Source organism: Rhipicephalus microplus, chromosome 6, assembly GCF_043290135.1.
Source record: "Rhipicephalus microplus isolate Deutch F79 chromosome 6, USDA_Rmic, whole genome shotgun sequence".
Lineage (NCBI taxonomy): Eukaryota > Metazoa > Arthropoda > Arachnida > Ixodida > Ixodidae > Rhipicephalus > Rhipicephalus microplus.
Genome location: NC_134705.1, coordinates 149,377,289 through 149,400,345, shown reverse-complemented (window position 1 = coordinate 149,400,345; position 23,057 = coordinate 149,377,289). Strand labels below are relative to the sequence as shown.

The following is a 23,057-nucleotide window of genomic DNA, read 5'->3' as shown; positions in this document are numbered from 1 at the left end:
TTTATTTTCTTGATAGGTAGTACTTATTTTTATGAGCAGAACAGACAGAATGGGTGGAAACATATCTTGTAAGCCACAAAGTGTTGTCACAATTTTTTCAAACACTGTCATGACCCAAAAAGTTTCGCTTTAAGTTTCAGTGCCATGACTTTGATAAATATTTTAATTGAAATGGGCATGTTTCCTGAGTCCTGCTGCAAACCACTTTCAGAATTGACCCCTACATAAGACATGGAAAAATATTTCTTTCAAATGCCAACATTACGTCAAATTTTGTTGGATCAACAAGGTGACAAGTGCGCAACCAATCTGGGGAAAAAAACATTGAAATACGTACAGCCTTCTATGCTGACTCAATGAGTTGTCGGTTCGCCTATTTGTCACATACGCTATACAAAGAAAAAAAATATACAGATTTGACCTCGGTGCTTACCTTTAAAGCCATGCCGTTAAGCTCCGACGGCGAGTTGAAGCTTACTACGCGCTAAACATTGTTTTAGCTTTACTGCTGTTTCCACACACGATGTAAGGCAACAAGCTCATGAAAATAACGCCAACACATTGTTTCTGTGCTACAGAACTATTGCAGTGTAAATATATAAAAACCGCTTCAGTAACTATGGTACGCTTCCTGAAATTGCAAAAAAAAAAATTAGGTGCAGTCTCTGCAGTCTAGAAAGCACACTCGGGGGGGTAAGACAACTCACTCGCTATAAAACTCTACCACACGACTTGGTCATAAATAGTGTTGCCCAGTTGGCTTAATAAAGTTAAACAGCAAACCATGCTCATCATTTATTTACTTCACCTGTTGCTATATGGGGATCCAATAAGAGGTAATATTGAGAGTCGTTGAAAACACACCACAAAATAGACGACCTGCAGGCAGAGTGCGCTTAATTATTTTTTTTGCCTGGGATAATTTTTGTCTGTACTGTACTTGAACTTTCACTTTCCTGTGCATTTATTTATTTTATTTACTGTACATTTCTGCTAATTAGGGGTCTTTGAGCTTCATATCTGTCCGAATTTGGCGCCAGAATAAAAGGGAAGGGGGGAAGGGAGCGAAGGCAATATGTACCCTATACTCTATCCCTCCTCACGATGTCACAAATATTGCAACGTGACCAGCACAGCAATAGTAATTCATTACTGAATACAGGTTACAACATTTTGTACCGATTAACGTGAAGCAAGACTGAAAAAAAAAGTTTCTTTACGAAATTCGTCCCTGCTCTATATTATCCGTAGCCGTGTATACTCGAAGCAACTCCTATTTTGGAATTACATAGCAGTAAATAAAAATTTACCTGATGAAGAGCACCTTAACGTAAGAGTATTATAAGAGCCAAGCATGTATTTACTACTGAACTATAGCTCGTCAGCCTTCTCGGTTTAAAACAAAACTGCGCAAAATCTTACTCGTATAAAATAGGCGTGCACTCACAAGCCACCTTTCAGGCGTTCCCGACGTCCTTTCTTTGTTCATAGCTGTATTATTTTATTACCGCATTAAATGTCTTCATGCTGTTTGATTGTCGTTGCATGTAAACTCGTGCACCACACGATGAGTCTTAACGCATTTTACCGAACTTTGACAAATTTAGTGTGGCTACGATTAAACGTCTTAAACTTATTCATGACATTTGCAGTTACCTTTATGCAGGTTCACAGTGTTTTCTTCTGACACGTTGTTTTATTTTTTTATTGTTGATTAATAGAAAAAAGCCATTGTGGAATATGCTTACAAAACGCTTGAAAATTTCACTTCAGCCGAGTGAAACCACCTGGCAGCCTCCTCAGCGGTGCAATCCCTGCAGAAATGTAGTTTAGTTAGTATTTTGTAGTCGAGCAGCCCGTGTGCCGGCCTCGTTGATTGAATATTCATGAACGGCTTGGCGTTCTCAGAAGTGTCACTTTATTGAGCTCAAATTGAGATCGGCTGGTTCGATACAATTTTGAACAACTCTCAGCCGCTGGTTGTGCTCGGCGTAGCACGTTGATCATTAGGATACCAACTCGAGAATGTTATAGTGTTGATAAACTATACTGCTGAAAGTTCATGGTTCAATCGCATAAGTATTCGTGAAAAATCAACATACTATAAATTCGAATGGCGTGAAATGCAATGTGAAGGCTTGATGTAGAGTAATTTCAACAAACCTTCGAATCATGCCTAGAAGCGAAGTTCCATGCGCTGTTATGGGTGTTAATACTGCCTCATTCTCAAAAAAAAAAGGCAGTCTTTTGTATTCTGCTTGTGTTTGTCGTATGTGTATGTAAATTACATTGTGACCATAAATAATCAACGTCAAGGATATGAAGGAATAACGATACTTACCGCAATAGCAGTAACAGCCGTATTCATAGCGCTTACACTTCGGTGTAAGTACACTGGCACAACTAAATCCTTTGGGTGGAGAGCAAGAATCTTCTTCTGCAACTGGAAGGAAGACAAGTCAGGAACAATAACGTGCTGAGAACAAAAATATTTGAATTAATCGAAGCGAGCCTTTATAAACCTTACGTTCAGGTTTTGATAGAAAGATAAATTGAAGTGGCCGAGATATACTAAACAAATTGTATATCCATTATGAACACTGCCATGTAACTAAGAATTACTAACTGATAGAAATAAACACTAATTTATATTTTGGAAGTGCTAAGCCTGTATCGCACCACAGTTCCTGTTGTAAATCTTTATGTAAAAGTGTGGTCATGATCTCGTAATAATGCTGCCTTTAATGTGCTTGTATAAATTCAGCCATTTAGTCTCCGCTTACACCAGTTACGTATGGTGAAAGTGGCCGACTTACAAACATTTTGAAGGATGTATTCGATAAAGCGCAAGCTTCGTGCATAAAGCCTCCGTAAATCGGCAAGCATGCTTTTCCTGGAGATAAAGCTTGCCGAGCATATTACTCAAGAGTACACTTCTGCTCTGCAAAAAAGTATCAGCTCATGTTTTTAATATGATCAAACGTTCCTTTAAATCGATGGTGCCTTAACCTAGATGTCCAATTGTACCAGCTTCTCCATTAGTTACACGACCACATATTTAAATTGTACTGGACAGCTTGCGAAAATGCGACATACACCACGCATTGCTGCTGAAGACCCACTTTCTCAGAGGGCAATAAATAGGCCAATTATTTCGGCATGTAAACGGAGGGGCTGATTAAATGCAACAATGGTATCATTTCCTTCTGCGCTTTACAAACCATTTCAATAAAGTATTGTAGTTGCCGGGCTAAGGAAAGTATCACACTATTTTTATTCTAGTGAACAATCTAGCTGCATTCAAACAGGTAATACTTACTTACCACATTGACAACTGCATTTGTTGCAATAGCTGCAAACGGGGCAGCTAGTGCAATTGGCCGTACAAAAGAACATTCTTCTGCCACACTTTCTCGAACATGGAGGTTGATTTACGCCTAATGTTGAAAGAGTTAAACCTAAATTACAAAGCATGGTCAAGTAGCTAAGTTGTGACAGAATAATTTATAGAAATGCTAAAAAAACGAAAAGCGAACAAGTTACAGGAAGAGTAACAAACACAAAGAGCATGGGATTTCGCATGCAGCATTATTTTTAAATAAAGAGATTATAAGCAATCGACAAGATAATCGACAAGAAAGGGGAAGATACAAGAGTGTTGACTCGCAGGGAAAGGTAGCATTATACAGGGCGCCCTGCTATATTTAAAGATTAAAAAAATATGCGAATGCACTCGATGACGACGCGTCCGAAGGGATGTTGCTGAGTTTTGCCTGAAGTACATCATACTCTTTTTGTGTTATGATGACTTGCTTGTTTAGGCCACTCTGTCACCTAACATATGAAGCAGCATAGTTGGGCGAAAATTCCGGCATAAAAGTCGCAGATTATGTCGCAAAATGGCGGTTTAGACATTTTATAACTTTTTTTCCATCGTGTAGGTTACTAGGACTTTTCTATTTACTGAAAACACGAGCGAAACGCGAAGATCTCAGTGAAATACAAAGGCCACAGAGGCCACAAAGAATTGAAGTATCTTGAATAGACAGGGTTTTATCACATATATTTAGGTGTAATGCACTTAAGCCTATTTGGAACCTATTAGCTTAATATGGCCTACTTGGGATCGAAGTGTTAAGGAGAAATCAACCTTTTTGTGCGTTTTGTTTATTAGACCTACATTTGGGATTATACTCGGTCTCACTGGTATAATCGAGCTGCACTGTATTTGACCTAATGGAACCTAAATATGCTGGAATAGGAGCATGATTTGCTCAATACCTGTGTTTCATATGACCTCGCTATATTTGCCTCAGTTATTTCACTAAATATCTATAATTAGACAGCATAAAACTAAAGCATCTTGAGTGAACTTCGTTCACTTAAACACAACTGAGTCGACATTTTGCTTAGTTTCTTTTCCGCTGTTGCGGCTAATTTAGGATTAGTTAGATTCGACCATTTGAGTAGTACTTTGCATTTTCCTGTGCTCGGTTTAACTTGAATTGCCCGCTTTCATGCTGCGAACATATTGTTTTGTAACACTAGTCTAATAAATCTATTTGCTTTTCTCCTACATGTAAAAACAGAGCCATATTGCTTCCTAGTTGCTTTGTGCATACGTAGCATTGACAATCATTTAGCTATATTGGGAGCTTTAAGGCAGGTATGTGTTTTAATTAGCCATATAGCAATATACTTGTCGAGTATAGCGCCATATTTGCACGACAAAAAGACTACAGAAAGACTCAAATGTGGGCCGTTGAAAAGCGTTCGGCCCAAGCTTATCTAGGGGGTCATAGTACGACTTCTTCTTACAGAGTATTTTGTTCATTTATTAAGTTCTTGTAAATAAACTGACAAAGTGTATGCTCTAAATATATCTTTAGTAAAGGTTTTGTAACTTCCTTCGCATGAGTGCTTTTCTGCTCTCTCTGGACCGACAAAAAGAAATCAAAGAACATGCTGCTATTTGAGGACGCCGCACTAAGTTTGTTGAAAGCGTTTCACGCGATATCACCCCATGCAATAAACAATAGAATTCAGTACTTGCCGAGAAGTGGATTCAAGTTTTCGTACTAATAGCTCGTTCAAAATGAAGGGTCACCAGAGCTCTAAAATATTCGGAGAGTCCCCAAGCACCGGCCGATCTCCTTAGCAGCCCCTGATGGTGGTTTTTTTGTATGGCATTCCCAGTTTCAACAATCGCATTTATTGGTTCAAGTTTTCTTTGCGAACACTTTCATATGTGTTCCACCACTCTGCGTTCGCTGCCTTTTGAGCTGCCCCGTAGAAAATGTTCACTTGGTTAATCTGATCACCAGATTATATACTGTAATGCAGTTGACCAATATGACCACTGTGTTTAGAAGTATGTACAACACCGTATATATTTAAAAAAATTGTTGCTTCCAGGTCTTCAAAAGAAGACAAAAATATGTAACACTGGATAAAATTACAAAAAATGTAAGGATTTGGGCAGCATCTGTTAGCTTCCGCACGCTCTCGTCAAACGCAAAGGTTGATCGAATAGTTCAAATGCTCGAAAAATATAATGCGCTGTAACCAAGTAAGACCTGCTTAAACATTCTATTTATACACATTTCTATACAAGGGCGCCCTTCTTTGGGAGCACGGAAGCACTTACTGTTACTGTGGTACCACAACAATCGCAGGGCTCAGCTGCTGAGCTAGTATACAGTTACCCTAAGTTATAGCTATCATGCAGGAGTGAGAGTGCTTTCTGTATATCTTCGCCATGTCGCTAAATCCCATTCCGAAAATGGTTAGAAGTGCACGCCCACACAGCAAATGCCCGCAACACAATTTGCAACTTTTTTTGTCACACCACGCGGAGACACAGAAAAGCCACCACCGTGAACGACAGGTAGAGATTTGTGCAGCTGTACATTTTATAGGGAGCTCACCATACGTCAGCTTTTTGCTTCCATACTCTTTATTTTCGTAGTCACTTTCTTTAGACTTCCACAGTGGACCTATGATAAAGGCGCAATAAAAACCAAGCTTATGCTAATCCTGATTGCTCTCACAAAATGAATACCCATCATCGAAACAACGGAACAACGGAAATGCGCAATGTTTTTAATATATTACTGAGTCAAAGCTCGAGAATTGTGAAACTTTAAATTAATAAAGAAAATATTCTTCAGTGCTCATTTTCTTAGTATTCAGGATTTGCTCTTTCTATGCTTCACCAAGATTAACTGATACCAATTTTAAGAATCATTCTGGAGATACATAAATTTGTAAGTATCGGTCCAGTCAAAACAAATGGCTTACTGACGTGCAGGGTTCATCAGAGGTACCCAGAAAAGCATTCCGGAATAGAGATGTCGAATTACGCGCTGAACATGTGAACAGCGCAACTTAAAAGTAGTTACAGTGTAACTACAAACAATCAACAAGAGAAGAGAGTTTTTCTGACATAGTTTCGCAGTGCTTGTAAACTGCGCCCTTCTACGCACGCCCATTTTCTTCTTTTTTCGCCTTTATATTAAATCATTGTTGAAAGTCAGCGCCCTTTTCTACCCTTGTTTGTTTGCTTCTGTAGTTAAACTGTACCTACTTTAATTTCGCGCTGTTCTGATACTCAGTTATGTCCTACCAACTTGCCCAAGTTTCCACGCTTCAAGAATTACACGCCTTCAAAGCCTGAAAGACATATACTAAGATATTTTGGAAACATATTTGCACAAACTCAAAAAAAGGTATTTCAGAATGCAGACAAGATAATGAAAATGCTGGAAACACTTTTTTTTTATTTCGAGAATTATGATGCTCTACAACGACATTCATTAGGTACAGGATACAACTGTTGTTATCGTTTCACAGCAATGAAAGTTGCTAGTACGGCATATCGGTTGAATCAGTAATGAACATTAGCGAGTCAAAGGAAAGCGTTCGAGCTTTCTGGGCACAACAATTTTTTTTCCTTGAAGGGGGTTGTTTCGTTGATAACATTTGAGTAACAACAGCTTCTCAAAGAATCTACTTACAGGAAACGCCGGCTTGGGCTCAACAGAAGACTCGTCAAATAGGTTGCGTCATATGGCGAAACAATCTGAGGGGCGGCAGATGCCTTGAGAGGCGTTGACATTCGTCCTCAGAACACGACAATGCTGCCTTCGTCATTCTGCTGTCACACAAAGGCCTATTTCATGTTCCGCCAGTCAACTCAGTCCTGTGCTTGCTGCTGCCACTTTATACCCACAAAATTCATAACCTCATTTGTCTACCTAACTTTTTGTCTGCCCCTCACCCACTTGCTTTCTCTTCATATCAAACCTGTGATCCCTAATGACCTGTGTTTATTATGCCGCTGCGCTACGTGCACTGCCCATAACGATTTTTTCTTCCTAATTTCGGATATAGTGTACTTAACATCCATTTGTTCTCTGATACTCTCTACTCTCTTCTTCTTTCTTAGGGTAACACCTATCATTTTACTTTCCATTGTTCGCTGCATCGTCCTCAACTAAAGTTGAACCCTCTTTGTAATCCTCCAGGTTTCTGCTTCGTAGGCAAGTACCGGTAAGATGCATCTGTTATATACCTTACTGTGGAGGGACAGTGGCAATCTACCAATAATGATTTGTCAATGCTCCACACCATCTTCATTCTTCTAATTCACCCTCGTGGTTTAGCTCCGTGGTTACTACCTGTCTTAAGTAGCCGCACGTTTTACAACTTCAAGTGCACTGCTATAGCTATCTCGAAGCACTGTTCTTTTCCAAAATTTTGTACTTTATTGTCAGTGCAGCATATTGTATTAAAACCTAACTCTCCTTGTCAGATTTAGTAATAATGTATTGCGGTTTGTCTCCTGATTTTGCTCAGAAATGCAATGTCATCTGCGAAGCGCGGTTTACTAAAGTACTCTCCATTAACTCGTTTTCCGGACTCTTTTCATTCTAGGCCTCTGAAACCCTCTAGTAAGTACGTGGTGAATAGTACTTAGGAGATTGTATCCCCTTGTTATTCACCCTTGCTTATTGGTTTTCTGTCGCTTTGGTTATGGAGCTCTATAGTGGCTGTTGATGCGCTGTAGATTTCTTCCAGGATGTTTACATATGCTTCGTCAACGCCCCGATTCCGCAGTGCCTGCATGACTGCTGACATCTCTACTGAATCAAATACTATCTCGTAATCCATAAAGGCTATGTACGAATATAGTGGTTGGGTGTGTACTGAGTGTTTCTCTATAACCTGATTGATAGTGTGAATGTCGTCGACTGTTGCGTAGCCTGTATGAAATCTCTCTTGATTTATCGGTTGAAATCGTTCTAATGTTGTCCTAATCCTGTTAGCGATCACCTTTGTAAATACCTTATATACAATGGAGAGCAAGCTGATCGACCTGTATTCTTCAAGCCCTTGTAGTTCCCTTTCTTATGGTTTAAGATGATAGCATTCTTACATGGCTCTGGTGCATTTCCCGTCAGGATACTCTTTGTTAACAGGGTGGCCAGTTCTAATTTAGTCTGCCCTCCTTTGAGCAGATCTGATGTTACTTGATCATTATGCGCAGCTTTGTCTCTTTGCATTTCCCTGAAGGCTTTCCTGACTTCGGTCATTATTGGTGGGTTGTTGTTTGGGGTAATGCTAGCTTTTACTATATGGTCCGGGTTATCGCGGCTGCTGTACAAATCTCTGTAAAACGCCTCTGCTACTTTACCCACCCTATTCATATTGATAAGTACTTTGCCTTACTTGTCCCTTGGAGCATACAACTGGTTTTTGCCTATCCCAAGTTCCCTCTTCGACGCTTTCACACTCCCACCACATTTTAGAGAATGTTCAGCTCTACAAATTCTATTTTGTCTAACGTGTTTGAGGCTTTCATGCTTTGTCGTTTCTTTATTAGGTGATTTGTCCCCTGGGACAGCTTGCCAGTGTCCTGTCTAGCTACCGTACCTCCAACTTCCACTGCACACTCCGTAATGATACTTGTCAGATTTTCATTCATTGCGTCAACGCTAAAGCCAGTTCTCTCGATAAGAGCTGAGTATCTATTCTGAAGTGAGACTCTGAATTCCTACTCTTCCCCTCTCAGTGCTAGCTCATTGATGGGCTTCTTGCGTATCAGTTCCTGTTGTTTCATCTTTAAATCTAGGTGAATTCGAGACGTTATCATTCTATGGTCACTGCATCGTACCTTGCTGAGCACTTGCACACTCCGCATGATGCTTGTGTGTGCACTCATTCAAAAGTGTATTTTGTTGTTACTATCGCCATCAAGACTCATGCATGTCCTGTTACCATTCATTCGTTTTTGTTAGAAGGTACTCAATATTCTTAGGCTATTGCGTTCTGCGAATTCTCCTAATTATTTCCTCTGGCATATCTAGCACTGATGCCATAATCCATTTCTGCCTGGGCTCAAATCTGCTTCTTTCCTACCTTGGCCATAAAGTTGCCGTTAGTATTGTATACTGCAATTTTAAGTTCTCATTGCCGATTCTACATCGTCGTAGAAGCTTTCAACCAGTACGTCATTATGGCTGGATGTGGGCATGTACGCCGGCATCACCGCCATTTTGTATCGCTTATTAAGTTTAATTATTTTTTAATTGATAGCGCTACTACCTGACATAAATGTATATTGGTTGGTTTGTATTTGGTTTTAACCTTTCTGTAAGAGCCCTCCAGAGATGGCTTACAGTATTATGAAACAAATAAAATAATTACGATACATGCCAACCTTTCACTAAACCTTTCGGAAGTCCTCTACGCTATCAGCTATATTTCTGTGGATGAGGATTGCCACCACAGTTCTCTTCTGTCACCCAAGCCACGATAGCAAAGATCATGCCCATTCTATAACACTATTGGCTTCAACTGTCCTTCTAACCTCACTGAGCCATATTACATTCAATTTCCTACCTCCTAGATACTCAAGTAAGACAGCTAAAATTATCCCCATTGATAAGTTTCCAGCGTTTAACGTTTTAAAATTCAGGTCTATGGAGGCCTGTTCCTGCCCAGAGATTCTTAGTATTATCTGCTGTGTCACATACTTGACCGCTGCCGTGGTAAGTTGCTTCGCAGCTGCTGAAGACTGAGGGCCAAAGGTTAATTGGTGTATCCATACGAGACGTTCATTCTGTGGCATAAAGTGACACAAAGAGTTGACGACACAGATACGTCCTAGGTTCCACGATATTTACGTTGAGCTCATCGATTAGTCTCAAGCGTTGGTGCTTGTAGATATTTTAAAATTTTCTGTCACAATTATTATTGATATTAGTGTAATAATAAACCTTTTTTAATTGGCGGTTATTGACCACAACTTTGCGGGTATGTGCCGCTGGTGATTGATAGCTTATACCTACCCAAGAACGGCGAAAACCTGAAGTCTTCAACTAGTACCATTAGGATGCGCTGCCAGGTGTTTTCATGCCGTTCTGTCACAATTACGACATATTGTTAAACCTTTTTTGTGTCCGATGTATACGCACTACCCCGTGATGGATACTGTGGGCGGACAAGACTCAGACCAAAGGTGCTTCGCCCCTAAAGATATGATCTCGAAACCTCTCAAGTGCTTGCACAACGCTAGCATTAAGAAAGTGAAGCTTACCAACACGCGAGTGAAATACTCATCACACGTCAAACGAACAAAGGGGAAGATTATAGATGATCTTTACACTTGAGTAGAAAAATACAGTACACAGTAGAGAAATAAATATAGTATAAGGTTTTTGTTTCAATTTACTATACAATAAGATTATTATTGTCATAAAAATATTGAAACTTTCGATGCGAGTCATGTATATATATATTATTATTATATATAGTGTTACGGGAATATGCATAGTATCGATTTAACAAGCAGACATACAAGATGGAACCCAGTCACCACAGGAGCTCCAACACCGTCTTCTTCCTTATCGAGTTTCGAGTTATCCGTGGCGGCACGTAGCATCACCCCCCAGTGGTGAAGGCACCATCTCGGTGCTCGGTTGGTCCGAGTACTATCGCTTCAGCCGAGAGACATGCACAACGTCAGAGAATGAGTGGGCGCTGGTGCTGTGAAATGGTTCAATTTTATAGGTCACGTGGTTAACTTGGCGCATGACACCGTACGAACCCAAGTATGGCGAAGTCAGCATTTCGCACAGGCCAACTCGTCGTGATGGCATGCTGAGAAGGACCATGTCACCACGTTTGAAGTTGACATGGCGGTGGCGGGCATTGTGCAGCAGTCGTTGGAGGCCTTGCAAATCACTAAGACGTAGGCGAGCAATTTCACGTGCCTGTAGAGCTCTAGAGGTGACATTGCGGGCGTAGTCGGATGTGTGGGTAACGGTAAAAAGGAGCGTGTCGTAAGGTAGCGTGGGTTCTCGGCCATACATGAGAAAAAAAGGTGAGAAACATGCAGTATCGGCCCCGGATGTATTATAGGCAAATGTCACAAATGGCAGGACCGCGTCCTAGTCAGAATGGCCGGGGGAAGCGTACATGGCGAGCATTTCTGTGATAGTTTGAATTAGCCGTTCTGTGAGCGCGTTGGTTTGAAGATGATAGGCTGTTGTGCACTTGTGTTTTGTAGCACAAGAATGCAATATGTCTTGTATAATCTAGGATAAAAAGTAGCGACCCCAATCGGTAAGTAGTTGTCGAGGAGCGCCATGATGTAGAATGTAGGCACCTTTTCTGGCAACACGACAAGGATTTCGATAAATGGCTTCAGCTGTACAAACGGGTGAATGCACTATACAGCTGGGACCCGACGCTCCTTTTGGCCAATATTCTATTTTACCTCGAGGACACGGTCATGAGAAAGACATCACATGTTGGGATATTTGCAAACACAAACTCATTGGCCTCTTTGGCAAGCCAATAGGACGTCGTCGTTCGGTGCAGAAAGAACTCGCGTGCCGACTGCAGTCCGGCACCGAGTCATACGTGATATACATTCAGGATGTGCTCGCCCTCTGCCACACGGTTGACGACAAAATGCCGAAATCCGAAAAGGTCGCGCACATCCTCAAAGGAATCGCGGATGATGCCTTCACTCTCCTTGCGTTCCGCAAATCTTCGACAGTGAACGACGTCATTAAGGAATGTCGACGCTTTGAAGAAGCGAAAAGTCGTCGTATTACTCCCCAATTTTCGCGTCTCCTCCACACGTCTGCCAGGTCTACCTGCGAAGACGCCCGTTTCCCTCCAGCCACTGCTACTTCCGACAATATTGTGCGCATCGTCCGCCATGAAATCGAGGCCACATCTCCTATCGTTGATCATGCCCGTGCCACTGACGATTCTCATGAAACGACTTCTTTAATAAAGAATGTTGTCCACCAGGAACTGGCCAACGCTGGACTACAGACGCTCTGCCCAGTTAACACACCTGACTAATTACCTAGTGTACCTGATATGCCCCACGATCCGTACAACCATCCACGTTACCGGAACTCGGCTGAATGGCAAACCTCCGATGATAGAACTATCTGCTTCTGCTGTGGACGAGTCGACCACATTTCACGTCATTGCCGTAATTCCTGGAATGGGCAGACATGGCCGCACTACGCCAACACCCAGTACCTCCACCAAAATGTTACGGGGAAAAGGCGTCGGAGAAATATGCTTACTATCGATTTACAAGCAGGCATACCAGATGGAACCCAATCTGTACGAGAGCTCCAGCATCGTCTTCTTCCTTATCGAGTTTCGAGTTATCCGCAGCACAACGTAATATATATATATATATATATATATATATATATATATATATATATATATATATATTGTGAGCGCGACAAGCGAATGACTCTTTATTTTCTTTGATATCATCATCACCTGTACATCTTCTTCATCTAAAAATATCATGACCAGCGTGATTTAGCTCGAGCCTGGCTGAATAAACCGGTTTCTCACAAGTGGTGGACTGTGCTTTTCGTTCCCTCAAGTCCTCTCGCACGTTCTCGCTGGAGCTCCGCTCGGGTTCTTCCCTTATTTATTTATTTATACACTTCTTTTTCTTATTTTATTGAACGAGGGTCCCGTACTGGCAGACTTGGTGTGTTTAGGTTGTATAAGAGGGACAATTAATCAGCTGCCCACTCATAATAAGTTCACGTGCTACGTGACGCCAAACATGCGCATAAGAGTGTTTTCACACTGGTCGTTTGGCTTATAGATGGCGCTGACTGTCACTCCTACTTCTAAAATTCACATATAAACCTAAAAAAGTGGATGGAGGAAAGGCCGCTGCGGTAGCTCAGTAGTTAGAGCATCGCACGCGTTATTCGAAGGTCGTAGGTTCGATTCCTGCTCACGGCTGGTTATTTTTTCATCCACTTTTATTTCTTCTTATTTACATTCCATTGGTTATAATAACTTCCCCTGTAAATTTGTTGGCATTACTGTCTGTTAGATCTCATTATATTGTGTTAAAAACACGAAAAAATGAGACCTTAGGTATACACTTCTTTCCCTTATATATATATATATATATATATATATATATATATATATTAATATATATTGTTACACAAAGCAAGGGGGTTTTTAATGGGCCCTGAGTCCGCGATCACCGTATAATGATGATGATCTCCACCGCCATGGCTCGTACCCACTCAGAGGGATCGCAGTGGAGGCAACGTCGTCTTCATTCTCTACCCGCGCTTCCCTTGTTTTTCCTGGCAGTGATACTTCTTATCATTCCTCCTGTCTCAGACGAAGCCTTCTGGGCGAGTCATTCTTGCATCCTTCGTGTAAGCGGCTTCAGGCGGGCAACATGCGTCACCTCTGTCTTGCTTGAACGTCGGCCACTAGTGGTGACACGTGCAATTTCATAGTTGACCTCGCTGAGACGATGGAGTATTACGAAAAGACCGCCGTAGTGTGCCAGTAGCTTTTGGCTCAAGCCACGTCTGCGTATTGGGGTCCACACCCACACTAGATAACCGGGGCATAGGTTACATTCCTGTGTTGACTGTCATAGCGAGTTTTTGAGGGCTCTTGCGCTGCCAGTGTACGTGGGCAGGCAAGTCGAGGTGTCTGTTCCGCACGACACAAAGTTTTCGCAATTGTTAAATCGTCATGGACGACAAAAGGAAAGATAGTGTCCAGCGTATGAAGAGGTGAGCGATCGCAGAGCAGATAGAAGTGGCTGTAGCCTGTCGTTTCGTGTTTCGACGTGTTGAAGGCGTACGTGACGAATGGTAAAACTTCATCCCAGTTTTTGTGACCGGAGGCGACGTACTTTGACAACATGTTGATCAACGTTCGGTTTGTGCACTCGGTGAGGCCGTTAGTTTGTGGATGATACGCAGTTGAGTGTCGGAACTTGGAGGCACACAAACGAAGAAATGATTCGACAATATCAGCGGTAGATTGTCGTCCACGATCACTTATTATCACGAGAGGAGGTCCGTGTCGGAAAATGACTGAATGCAACAGGAACTCTGAAACCTGGACTGCCGTTGTGGAGCATAAGGCAACCGTCTCGCAGTACCGCGTCAGGTAGTCGGCGCATACAATTACCCACCAGTTACCTTTTGAGCAGCGTGGAAATAGTCCCATCAGATCAATGCTGACCTTTTCAAAAGGGGAACCGGGAGGCTCTACAGGTTGCAGGTGACCAACTGGACCCGAGGAGGGCCGCTTGTGGCTCTGGCACTGCGTACAGCTGGCCACGTAGCTCTGAATTGTCTTGCTCATTTTCGGCCAATAAAACCGCTATTTCGTGCGACTAAGTGTTCGTGCGGTGCCTAGATGGCCAGAGGTGGGGTCATCATGCATGAGACGCAGAACAGACGTTTGGAGGGACGCAGAAACTACTAGCAGAAAGCGGGCGCCCGTCGTGGACAAGTTTCTCTGGTAAAGAAGACCATTTCGGACGCAGAATCGGCCTTCGCTTAATGAATTTTTCGCTCCAGGGTAGAGAGCTTTCAAGCGTGTGTCATTACGCTGCTCAGCGGCAAAAGTCATGGCATCAGGAAAGCCAGACGACAGAGAAGCGATAAGGTGGTCAAAGGTATCGCCTTCACAATCTGTCGATGGTAGCGGCATTCTGGAGAGGCAATCCGCATCAGCGTGTAGACGGCCAGACTTGTATGAAATGGTGAAGACATGTTCTTTCAAACGAATGGCCCATCGTGCGAGGCGGCCGGATGGATCACGAAGGTTGACCAGCCAGCGCAGTGAATGGCGATCTGTGACGATAGTGAACGGGCGACCATACATGTATGAGCGAAACCACTGCACGGCAAAGACTACCGCTAGGCATTCCTGTTCGGTCACTGCGTAGTTGCGTTCAGGCTTGCTTAAAGAACGACTTGCGTACCCCACAACGTGTTCTTTCTTGCCAGAACGCTGAACGAGAACGGCACCGTTACCGATGCCACTTGCGTCTGTGTGAATTTCCTTGGGTGACAAAGGATTGAAGTGCCGAAGTATTGGCTGCGAAGTTAACAAACACTTCAGCTTGTGAAAAGCGGCATCGCACTCGGAGGTCCACTGAAACAGGCTGTTCTTACGTAGAAGGCTCGTCAGGGGGTGAACGACATCCGCAAACTTGCGTACGAACCAGCGGAATTACGAGCAGAGCCTGATGAAGCCACGCAGTTGTTTCACAAATTTAGGACAGTCGAACGATTCAACGGCCGCTGTCTTTTGTGGGTCAGGTCTAATGCCATCTTTGTCGACGAGATGTCCTAACACCAATGTCTGTCGCTCGCCAAAGTGACACTTTTTTGAATTCAATACAAGGCCAGCTTTTTCAATGCAGCTGAGCACGAGTTCTAGGCGAGTGTTGTGCTCCTCAAGCGTACGCCCAAAAATTACGACATCATCAAGGTAACACATGCATATATGCCATTTTAAACCACGCAATATAGAGTCCATAAATCTTTCGAATGTCGCCGGAGCATTACTTAATCCGAATGACATAACGTTAAACTCGTAAAGTCCGTCGGTCGTAACGAATGCCGTATTTTCTTTGTCAGCTGCGTGCATCGGAATTTGCCAGTAACCTGATCTCATGTCGACAGATAAAAAGTAGGACGCGGAATGCAGGCAGTCTAGAGCGTCATCGATGCGCGGCAGTGGAGAGACGTCTTTCTTGGTAACAGAATTCAGTCGGCGGTAGTCAACACAAAATCTCCACTTACCATCCTTCTTCCTCACTAGAATGACGGGAGCAGCCCACGGACTGGCCGATTCCTGTATTATTCCCTTTTCCAGCATCTCTTGGACTTGCTCGTTGATGATCTTGCGCTCCGATGGTGCCACTCGGTAAGGTTTCTGCCTAATGAGATGCGCCGACTCGGTGTGGATCTGATAACGTATCCGGGACGCTTGGATTAAAAGGCCTTTGGCTGTATTTACAAAAAATCGAACACTTTCGAGTGCTTAGACAGAACGTTGAGCAGTGTATGACGTTCGCTTTGGTCAAGTAACTTGCTGACCATTTGTAGCAATTGGGCATCTTCGGAACCTTCTAAGCCTAGCTGTTCATTTTGCCTTGTAGCATCAACAAGCGCAACCAGCGTCGTGCATGACTCGGGTCTAAATACTGCAAGTTTCATGCCGCCTGGCAGAATTGCAGGCTCTATGGAACTGTTCATTGTCCACACACCTGCCCGTTCATCAACGACTGACCCTATACAATGGGGGATGAGAATGTTCTTTTTCAGGCATGCCAAGTGAATCGGTTCGAGCGTGGCGTCAAACGTGCCACAGTTGTTACTGGAACATGTCATGGGAACACACACAGCAGAAAATGCAGGAACGACTGTATCCACAGTGACGAAAAAGATGCATTCCTCTGGACAGGATTTTTCCAAGAGTGCCGTTGGGAAAGTACCGTGTATAGAAAGATGCCCACTTCTGCAGTCTACAGTTGCCCCACACTCACACAAGAGGTCAATACCCAAGATAACGTCATGTGTAGACCACGGAATAACCACAAACTCTGTGCAAAACATCTTGCCACACAGCGAGACGTCCACAGTACAATATCCCACCGGACACAACACGTCACCACTTACACCATGAAATGTCACCCCACGGTTCAGGCAAAACATCACTTTTGGTCCTAGCAGGTTCTTAAAATTTACACTCATCACTGAGACTGTCGCGCCTGTATCAACAAGTGCCATAGTATCCACTCCATCGACAGCTACACGAACTTTGTTCTTCAACATAAACGCTGACGGGGCGTTTATGTTGGGGCTACAGTGCTATCTGTGGATAGCACCTGTGATCTTGCGGCCTCACCCCCACTGGCCACACCGACTAGTTTTCCGGCGGCGGTGTACGTGTGAGTCGCCGTGGCGACAGCGGTCGTGGGGCACGAGGAGCTGGTGGTGGCGTCAAACTTCAATCAGAGGCCGGCGAGGGGTAGCGTGATCCGGTAGGTGCGCGTGGTTTCCGTGACGTGGAGTGCGGATGGTCGACATGTTGGTGATACATGTGCCAAGACTGTCGCTGATATGGGCGGTGGTCACAAAAACGTGCAATATGACCTGGGACGCCACAGTTGTAGCATACCGGAATTGGTTGAGGAGCACGTGGCTGCTCAGAGTAACGACCCCTCTCGGAAGGCGTGGGATAGTGGTGCCGCCCTTCAGGGGCACTGTAGGCAGGCGATGTTGGGTAAACAGGCGGCCGAAAACTTCGTTCGTAGTTGGGAGTTGGATGACGGGGGAATCCAGCCTGCCGTTTGCCATGATATTCATAAGCGTCTGCTGCGTTGATCGATTGTTGCCATGTTGGAAGTGAAACAGGAGTCCGCACACGTTCTGGTTCGTTTACGTACACATCCTGAAAATCGCTGGGGCGATGATAGGTCTACTGACATCGAAGCAGCTCTCCTCTGACAATCTGCCGTATGGTCAAAGCAAGGTCGTTAGGCGGAACTGTTTCAACACTAGCCACAGTGGGAACGTTGGACAGGCGGCCGAATTTCGGAGAAATTCGTCGCATCTTGAGGGATTCAAAGGTGCGACAGTGCTTCATCACGTCGGACACGGAGTTCAAGCCGTCTTTCCCAATTAGGAAATTGTACACGTCTTTGGCTATGCCCTTGAGAACGTGTCCAACCTTGTCTTCTTCAGACATCCTCCCATTCACGATCTTGCACAGCTTCAATATTTCTTCAATGCATGTCGTACATGTTTCTCCTGGAAGCTGTAGCCTCTGAGACAATGTCTGCTCCGTGCGTTTCTTCTTTGCATCCGAATCACCGAAACACTTCTGCACTTCTTCAACAAAACGTTCTCAAGTCGTGAACATGGCCTCGTGGTTCTCGTACCACATGAGGGCGGTGTCAGTTAACTAGAATACAACATGATTGAGCTGTTCGTTCGAGTCCCAGCCATTGCTTCTGCTCACCCGCTTGTAGTTCTTGAGTCACACGTCGACGTCTTCTCGTGAGGTTTCGTAGAAGTTTGGCGGCACTCTGTAGTACGGCACGGAACCCATCGGAGTGGGCCTCGAAGCGTTGGATGGCTACTCTTGGGCCATTACGATCGGCGAAGGTGGAAGTCCGGCGAGGCGGCGGCTGCGACGAAGTCTTGGAAGTGAAGCTCCCGTTTTTGGGTTCGTCCTACCCAGTGCCGTCCACCAAATTGTTACACAAGGCAAGGTAACTTACTGGGGGTTTTTACTGGGCCCTGAGTCCACGATCACCGTATAATGATGATGATCTACACCGCCGTGGCTCGTACCCACTCAGAGGGATCGCAGTGGAGGCAACGTCGTCTTCATTCTCTACCCGCGCTTTCCTTGTTTTTCCTGGTAGTGATACTTTTTATCAATCTCTCTCTCTCTCTCTCTCTCTCTATATATATATATATATATATATATATATATATATATATTTGATTTAGCAAATGTATTCTAGCACTTTTCACTTGACTATATTAGGACGTGACCTAAGGTGCAGATCAAAAGAGAAAACTATTCAGCCAGATTTCAGTATTTTGAGCAGTAACAATTTTAAATGCTAGAAAGTTTCATTTTATATGTAAAACACTGTACTTTGTGTCCTATGAATACGTAAGCTCAGTTTATTAAGTTTATATTGAAGCAGCACCCAGTAAACTCATTGTATTTTGGTGTAGTCTATAATTGACATAATGTGTGCACCGCTTTGGTTCTTCGTTTTAGGGTTATTCCTACATATTATAGTCTATACGTACGATTTAGGCTTGCGCATGCGCTTGTACTTACTGGAATTTACTTGAAGTAGCAATATCATCAGGAGGCAATAGAACACTGGGAACATCGTCACTACATGCACCTGGTAAGAAAAAAATAAAGACAATCGCGTAATAATTACTGAATTGGCATAGTAGTGATAGATTCTACCGCTCGAATATTTTTACTATGCTTATCAATTGACCATAGCGATGTAATCAAAGCTCTTGGAAGCACCGATCCGTCCCGGTGGTCTTGTAGTTATGGTGCGGAATTGCTGACCCGGAGGTCGTGGGACCGAATCCCGCCGGCAACTGCCGCATATTAGATGGAAGCGGAATTGCTCGGTGCTCATGAATGTATACTTATTTGCACGTGAAATAACGAACGCTAGGCGGTAAAATGTTCCGGAGCCCTCCACTACGGCATCTCCCCTAATCCAGCGTGGTGTTGGGACGTTAACTCAACGTCTCTTAGACGCAACGACGAAAGATACTGTCTCATCTCCTAGCTTTATGTCCTAAACTACTTTCTTAAAATTACTTCGTTACTAATCAACGAATGTGAAGTGCACGAATGTTGCTGGTTTCTTGCATCTGTCAACAATATTAAATGAACAAACAGGTGCTTTATTAAGAATATTGAATTTTCCTGATGATCTTTCAGCAAATACGTGGAGAGTGGGTCCAAAAACACTGCTTTACACACGCATGATTCCGTATAGAATAATAGGAAGTATATTTGACGTCCTCTTTTTTACGCTATCTATTTAACAAAAACACGAAATTGCAAAAACCTGTGCCTTATGTTGACAGACATAGGGTGACTAATAAGTCATTGTCGTAACTATAAGAGTACTTACTTTCACCGTTGAGACAGAATGTGTAGGATTTATTAAGGTGTAGCTAGTGTGCAGATTATATTCTTGGCACTCAGAAAATATAATGGCAAGCCCGTGCACAACAATACATAATGATTTTAGTAAGTGCGAATACACCGGAAACAGGTTCTGTGTGTTTGTCCATTCTACGTTTCCAAACTTGTGAGAAAAGAAGACATTGCTTTACGTGTTTTTAGACATCCTTCAGGAAACAAAATATCATGAACTTCTAGGCATTGTGAGGACAATGCGACGAAAATATCATTGTTTCGATATTCTCTCTGCGTAAGCTATGCTTTACTTCAACAGGCACCTGCGTTAACGTACAGTATACATCCTGGCCATGTGCCCATGCAACAAAGTCACAAATACAGGCAAAAAAAAATAAAGTCGAGTTGTAACAACTAGCCACATCAGGAGACATGTTGACACCAAAATATGCATGAATCCATCGCAAAACAAAACAGCCATATAGAGAAAGAATATTTTTGCACAAGAAAGGCAATAAAAGAGCAGACCTTAACAACCAATTTAAAGCGTCTCTCATAATCGTATTGTGGTTTTGGGACGCTAAACCCCACATATAAATTGATTTTAAAAGCATGATGAGAAAGAACGAATGCCAAGATAGTCAAGCAGACGCATATCTTGTTTGCTATATTATCGCCCCGCGTGTTATCTTGACGTGGTAAGTTTAAGCCCACGATGACTGAAACAATGCTCGGCGCAGATTACGCCTCGATGTTCGAAAAGCTTCACGTTTGTAGTAGACTGCGCACAGGACGCGAACGTTAAAGAATATTCTAGAGCCTGCGAGACTACTAGTGATAACACTGGTATACCCTTATGAAAAAAATGAATGTACTTTTAAAAACAGGCTGATGTCATTGAACATAACAATCTTTAAACTGTCTAATGTCAGTCTAATGCGCTTTCCTAATGCGTACCTAATGTGACGTCCCCGCAAACACAGACTGAACCCCGGTCCTTTCAAGATTTTTTCGCTCGTTTCTTCAAACCACGCATAAAAAAAGGAAAAGAAAACCTTCGGTGTAACGAATGGGCATTCCGGAGTGGAGTACCTGCAAGGATTATTTCTACTGTTCTCGCGGGTCCCCCCCCCCCCCCCTCCACGCAAACACGAGGACCGGGCGGCGCCTTGTCGTCTGCAGACTGTGTGACTGTGTACGGTGGAGGTAATCCGCGCGCACCCTTCAGATTTGTGGCATGGGGGAGCAGCAGAGCCCCTTTTGTTGGTTCGGGGAATGCGACCCTGCCGCAGCGCCTGTGCCGGGTCCAGTCTGACTTTCCGTCAGCCTCCTTGGCTCCAGGGCTCATTACTGCGTTCTGCGCGGATGGCCACCCGCGGCATTGAATGACGAAGAAGCGGCTGCTACGGAGAATTTCGCGGGAGACACCGAGCTGCATGGAGACGTCGAGACTCGTTCTGGACATCGGCTCATCAAGTACCAGAAACCGGGACAATTGGTTCGACCGAAAACATTTTGGCCCCACATTGCAAACTCCGGACGTTGGCCATTATAGACGACGCACTTTGTCGGAAGCATCGGGACCATTGTTCGCCCGTAATTAAAGTGTCTTGGGACAGCTCGCCCATCTCTCTCTCTCTGAGGCTCAAGTTTATACATTGTTACTTGCTCGGCTTTGTTTGGGAGAGGGTTTTCTACTGGTGTGGGCCGCGGGGGTGGCCGTCAAAGATGATACACTCCGACTGACAAGAAAATATGCCGTGTCGATAGTGGCGATTGGTATGGCGCTCCGGTAGGGCAGAGTTGGGTCCTACAAAAAGGGACTACGAGACGATACGAGGGGGTCAGAGAGATACGATGCGAAGGAAGGTCAGAGAGACGATGCGATGAGCTCGAGATGGTAGAGAAGCTAAGATGGAAATCACTGAGAGGCACGACGTAGGCGACAATGACGAAGACGATGAAGACGCTGACGAATTGGACAGATCAGACCTCGTCGCCAAAAACCGAACTTCGGCCCTGATTCGAGCAGCCAACTCCGAGGCCCCGACTACATGGACATTCTGTGCGACGAACTTCACCTCCCTTACTTAAACGAGCTTTGCGGGAAGGGATGCGACATATTGAGACATTACGTGGTTTTATTCATTGATAACTTTATCATTTTTTTCGTCCTGTGTTTACTCTGTATTGAGGCACCCTTGTAATGTTACCGTTACTTCGCTTATGTATCCGGTTTCGCGTGTCCCGAGTATTTCCTGATGTGTTACAATTTCGTCTAACAGAGAGGTCGTTCACGGACAGTATGTGTGTACGCCATTTGCACTTGCTAATAAATTAAATGAATCAGTAAACAGAAACAGGTCGTAGCGTCTCTTACTTCCCGGCCCCAGCACGAATCCCTGTATGTGGAAAGTGATTGAGACACGTAGCCAAGAGGGAACCAGATAAAAAGGGGTTGAGTGGTCTTCCCTTTCTTTGTCAATCGGTGGCATAGCGGGGGACGTCTCACTAATGTGAGTCTAGTAGTAATTGGGCACTGTAAGTCTATAGAGTTATGACATTAGAGTTTCTGATTACTATAGTCTAGCGAAGGTCTATAGAGTTATGACATTAGAGTTTCTGATGACTATAGTCTAGCCTAAGTCTATAGAGGCCCGACATGAGAGTTTCTGATGACCATTGGCTAGTGTTAGTCTATAGAGTCCTGACATCTGAGTTTCTGATGGCCGTTATCTAGTGAAGTGCTATCGAGTATATGCATTAGGTTGACATCCAACATCGCGTTGTAGGCGAAGGTACTATGCCATCAACAGAACGTTTGCTGAAAAGCAGATCAATAAATCACTTCATTATTAATAAGAAAGTGTGCACAAATTACAGGATTGTAAAAGAAATACCATCAGACCACTTCCACCAACGACCAGATAATAGTTTTTTACACGTCAGAATCTTTCGAAGCCGATAAATAATGCTGCAAGTATATAATGCCTGAATTTGAAAACACACATCACATT

General features: G+C 43.6%; 1 protein-coding gene across 1 annotated transcript; it reads right to left on the bottom strand.

The window, feature by feature from the left end:
* Nucleotides 1-1,676: 1,676 nt before the first annotated feature.
* Nucleotides 1,677-20,128, bottom strand: LOC142765609 (uncharacterized). Its single transcript, XM_075866869.1, has 6 exons — nucleotides 20,033-20,128; nucleotides 19,204-19,273; nucleotides 5,928-5,996; nucleotides 3,324-3,437; nucleotides 2,342-2,443; nucleotides 1,677-1,814 (listed from the first exon to the last, which is right to left on the bottom strand). Exons 2-6 carry the CDS (start codon nucleotides 19,256-19,258, stop codon nucleotides 1,765-1,767), a joined length of 390 nt encoding a protein of 129 aa, XP_075722984.1. The 5' UTR covers nucleotides 19,259-19,273; nucleotides 20,033-20,128; the 3' UTR covers nucleotides 1,677-1,764.
* Nucleotides 20,129-23,057: the final 2,929 nt, after the last annotated feature.

Excerpts from the sequence above, each read along its gene's own strand:
- LOC142765609 (XM_075866869.1), bottom strand. The coding sequence starts at position 19,258 with ATGTTCCCAGTGTTCTATTGCCTCCTGATGATATTGCTACTTCAAGTA. Across the intron at positions 5,997-19,203 it reads GCTACTTCAAGTAAATTCCA|GTCCACTGTGGAAGTCTAAA; the intron begins GTAAGTACAAGC and ends CCTTTATCATAG. Across the intron at positions 3,438-5,927 it reads AAGCAAAAAGCTGACGTATG|GCGTAAATCAACCTCCATGT; the intron begins GTGAGCTCCCTA and ends TTTCAACATTAG.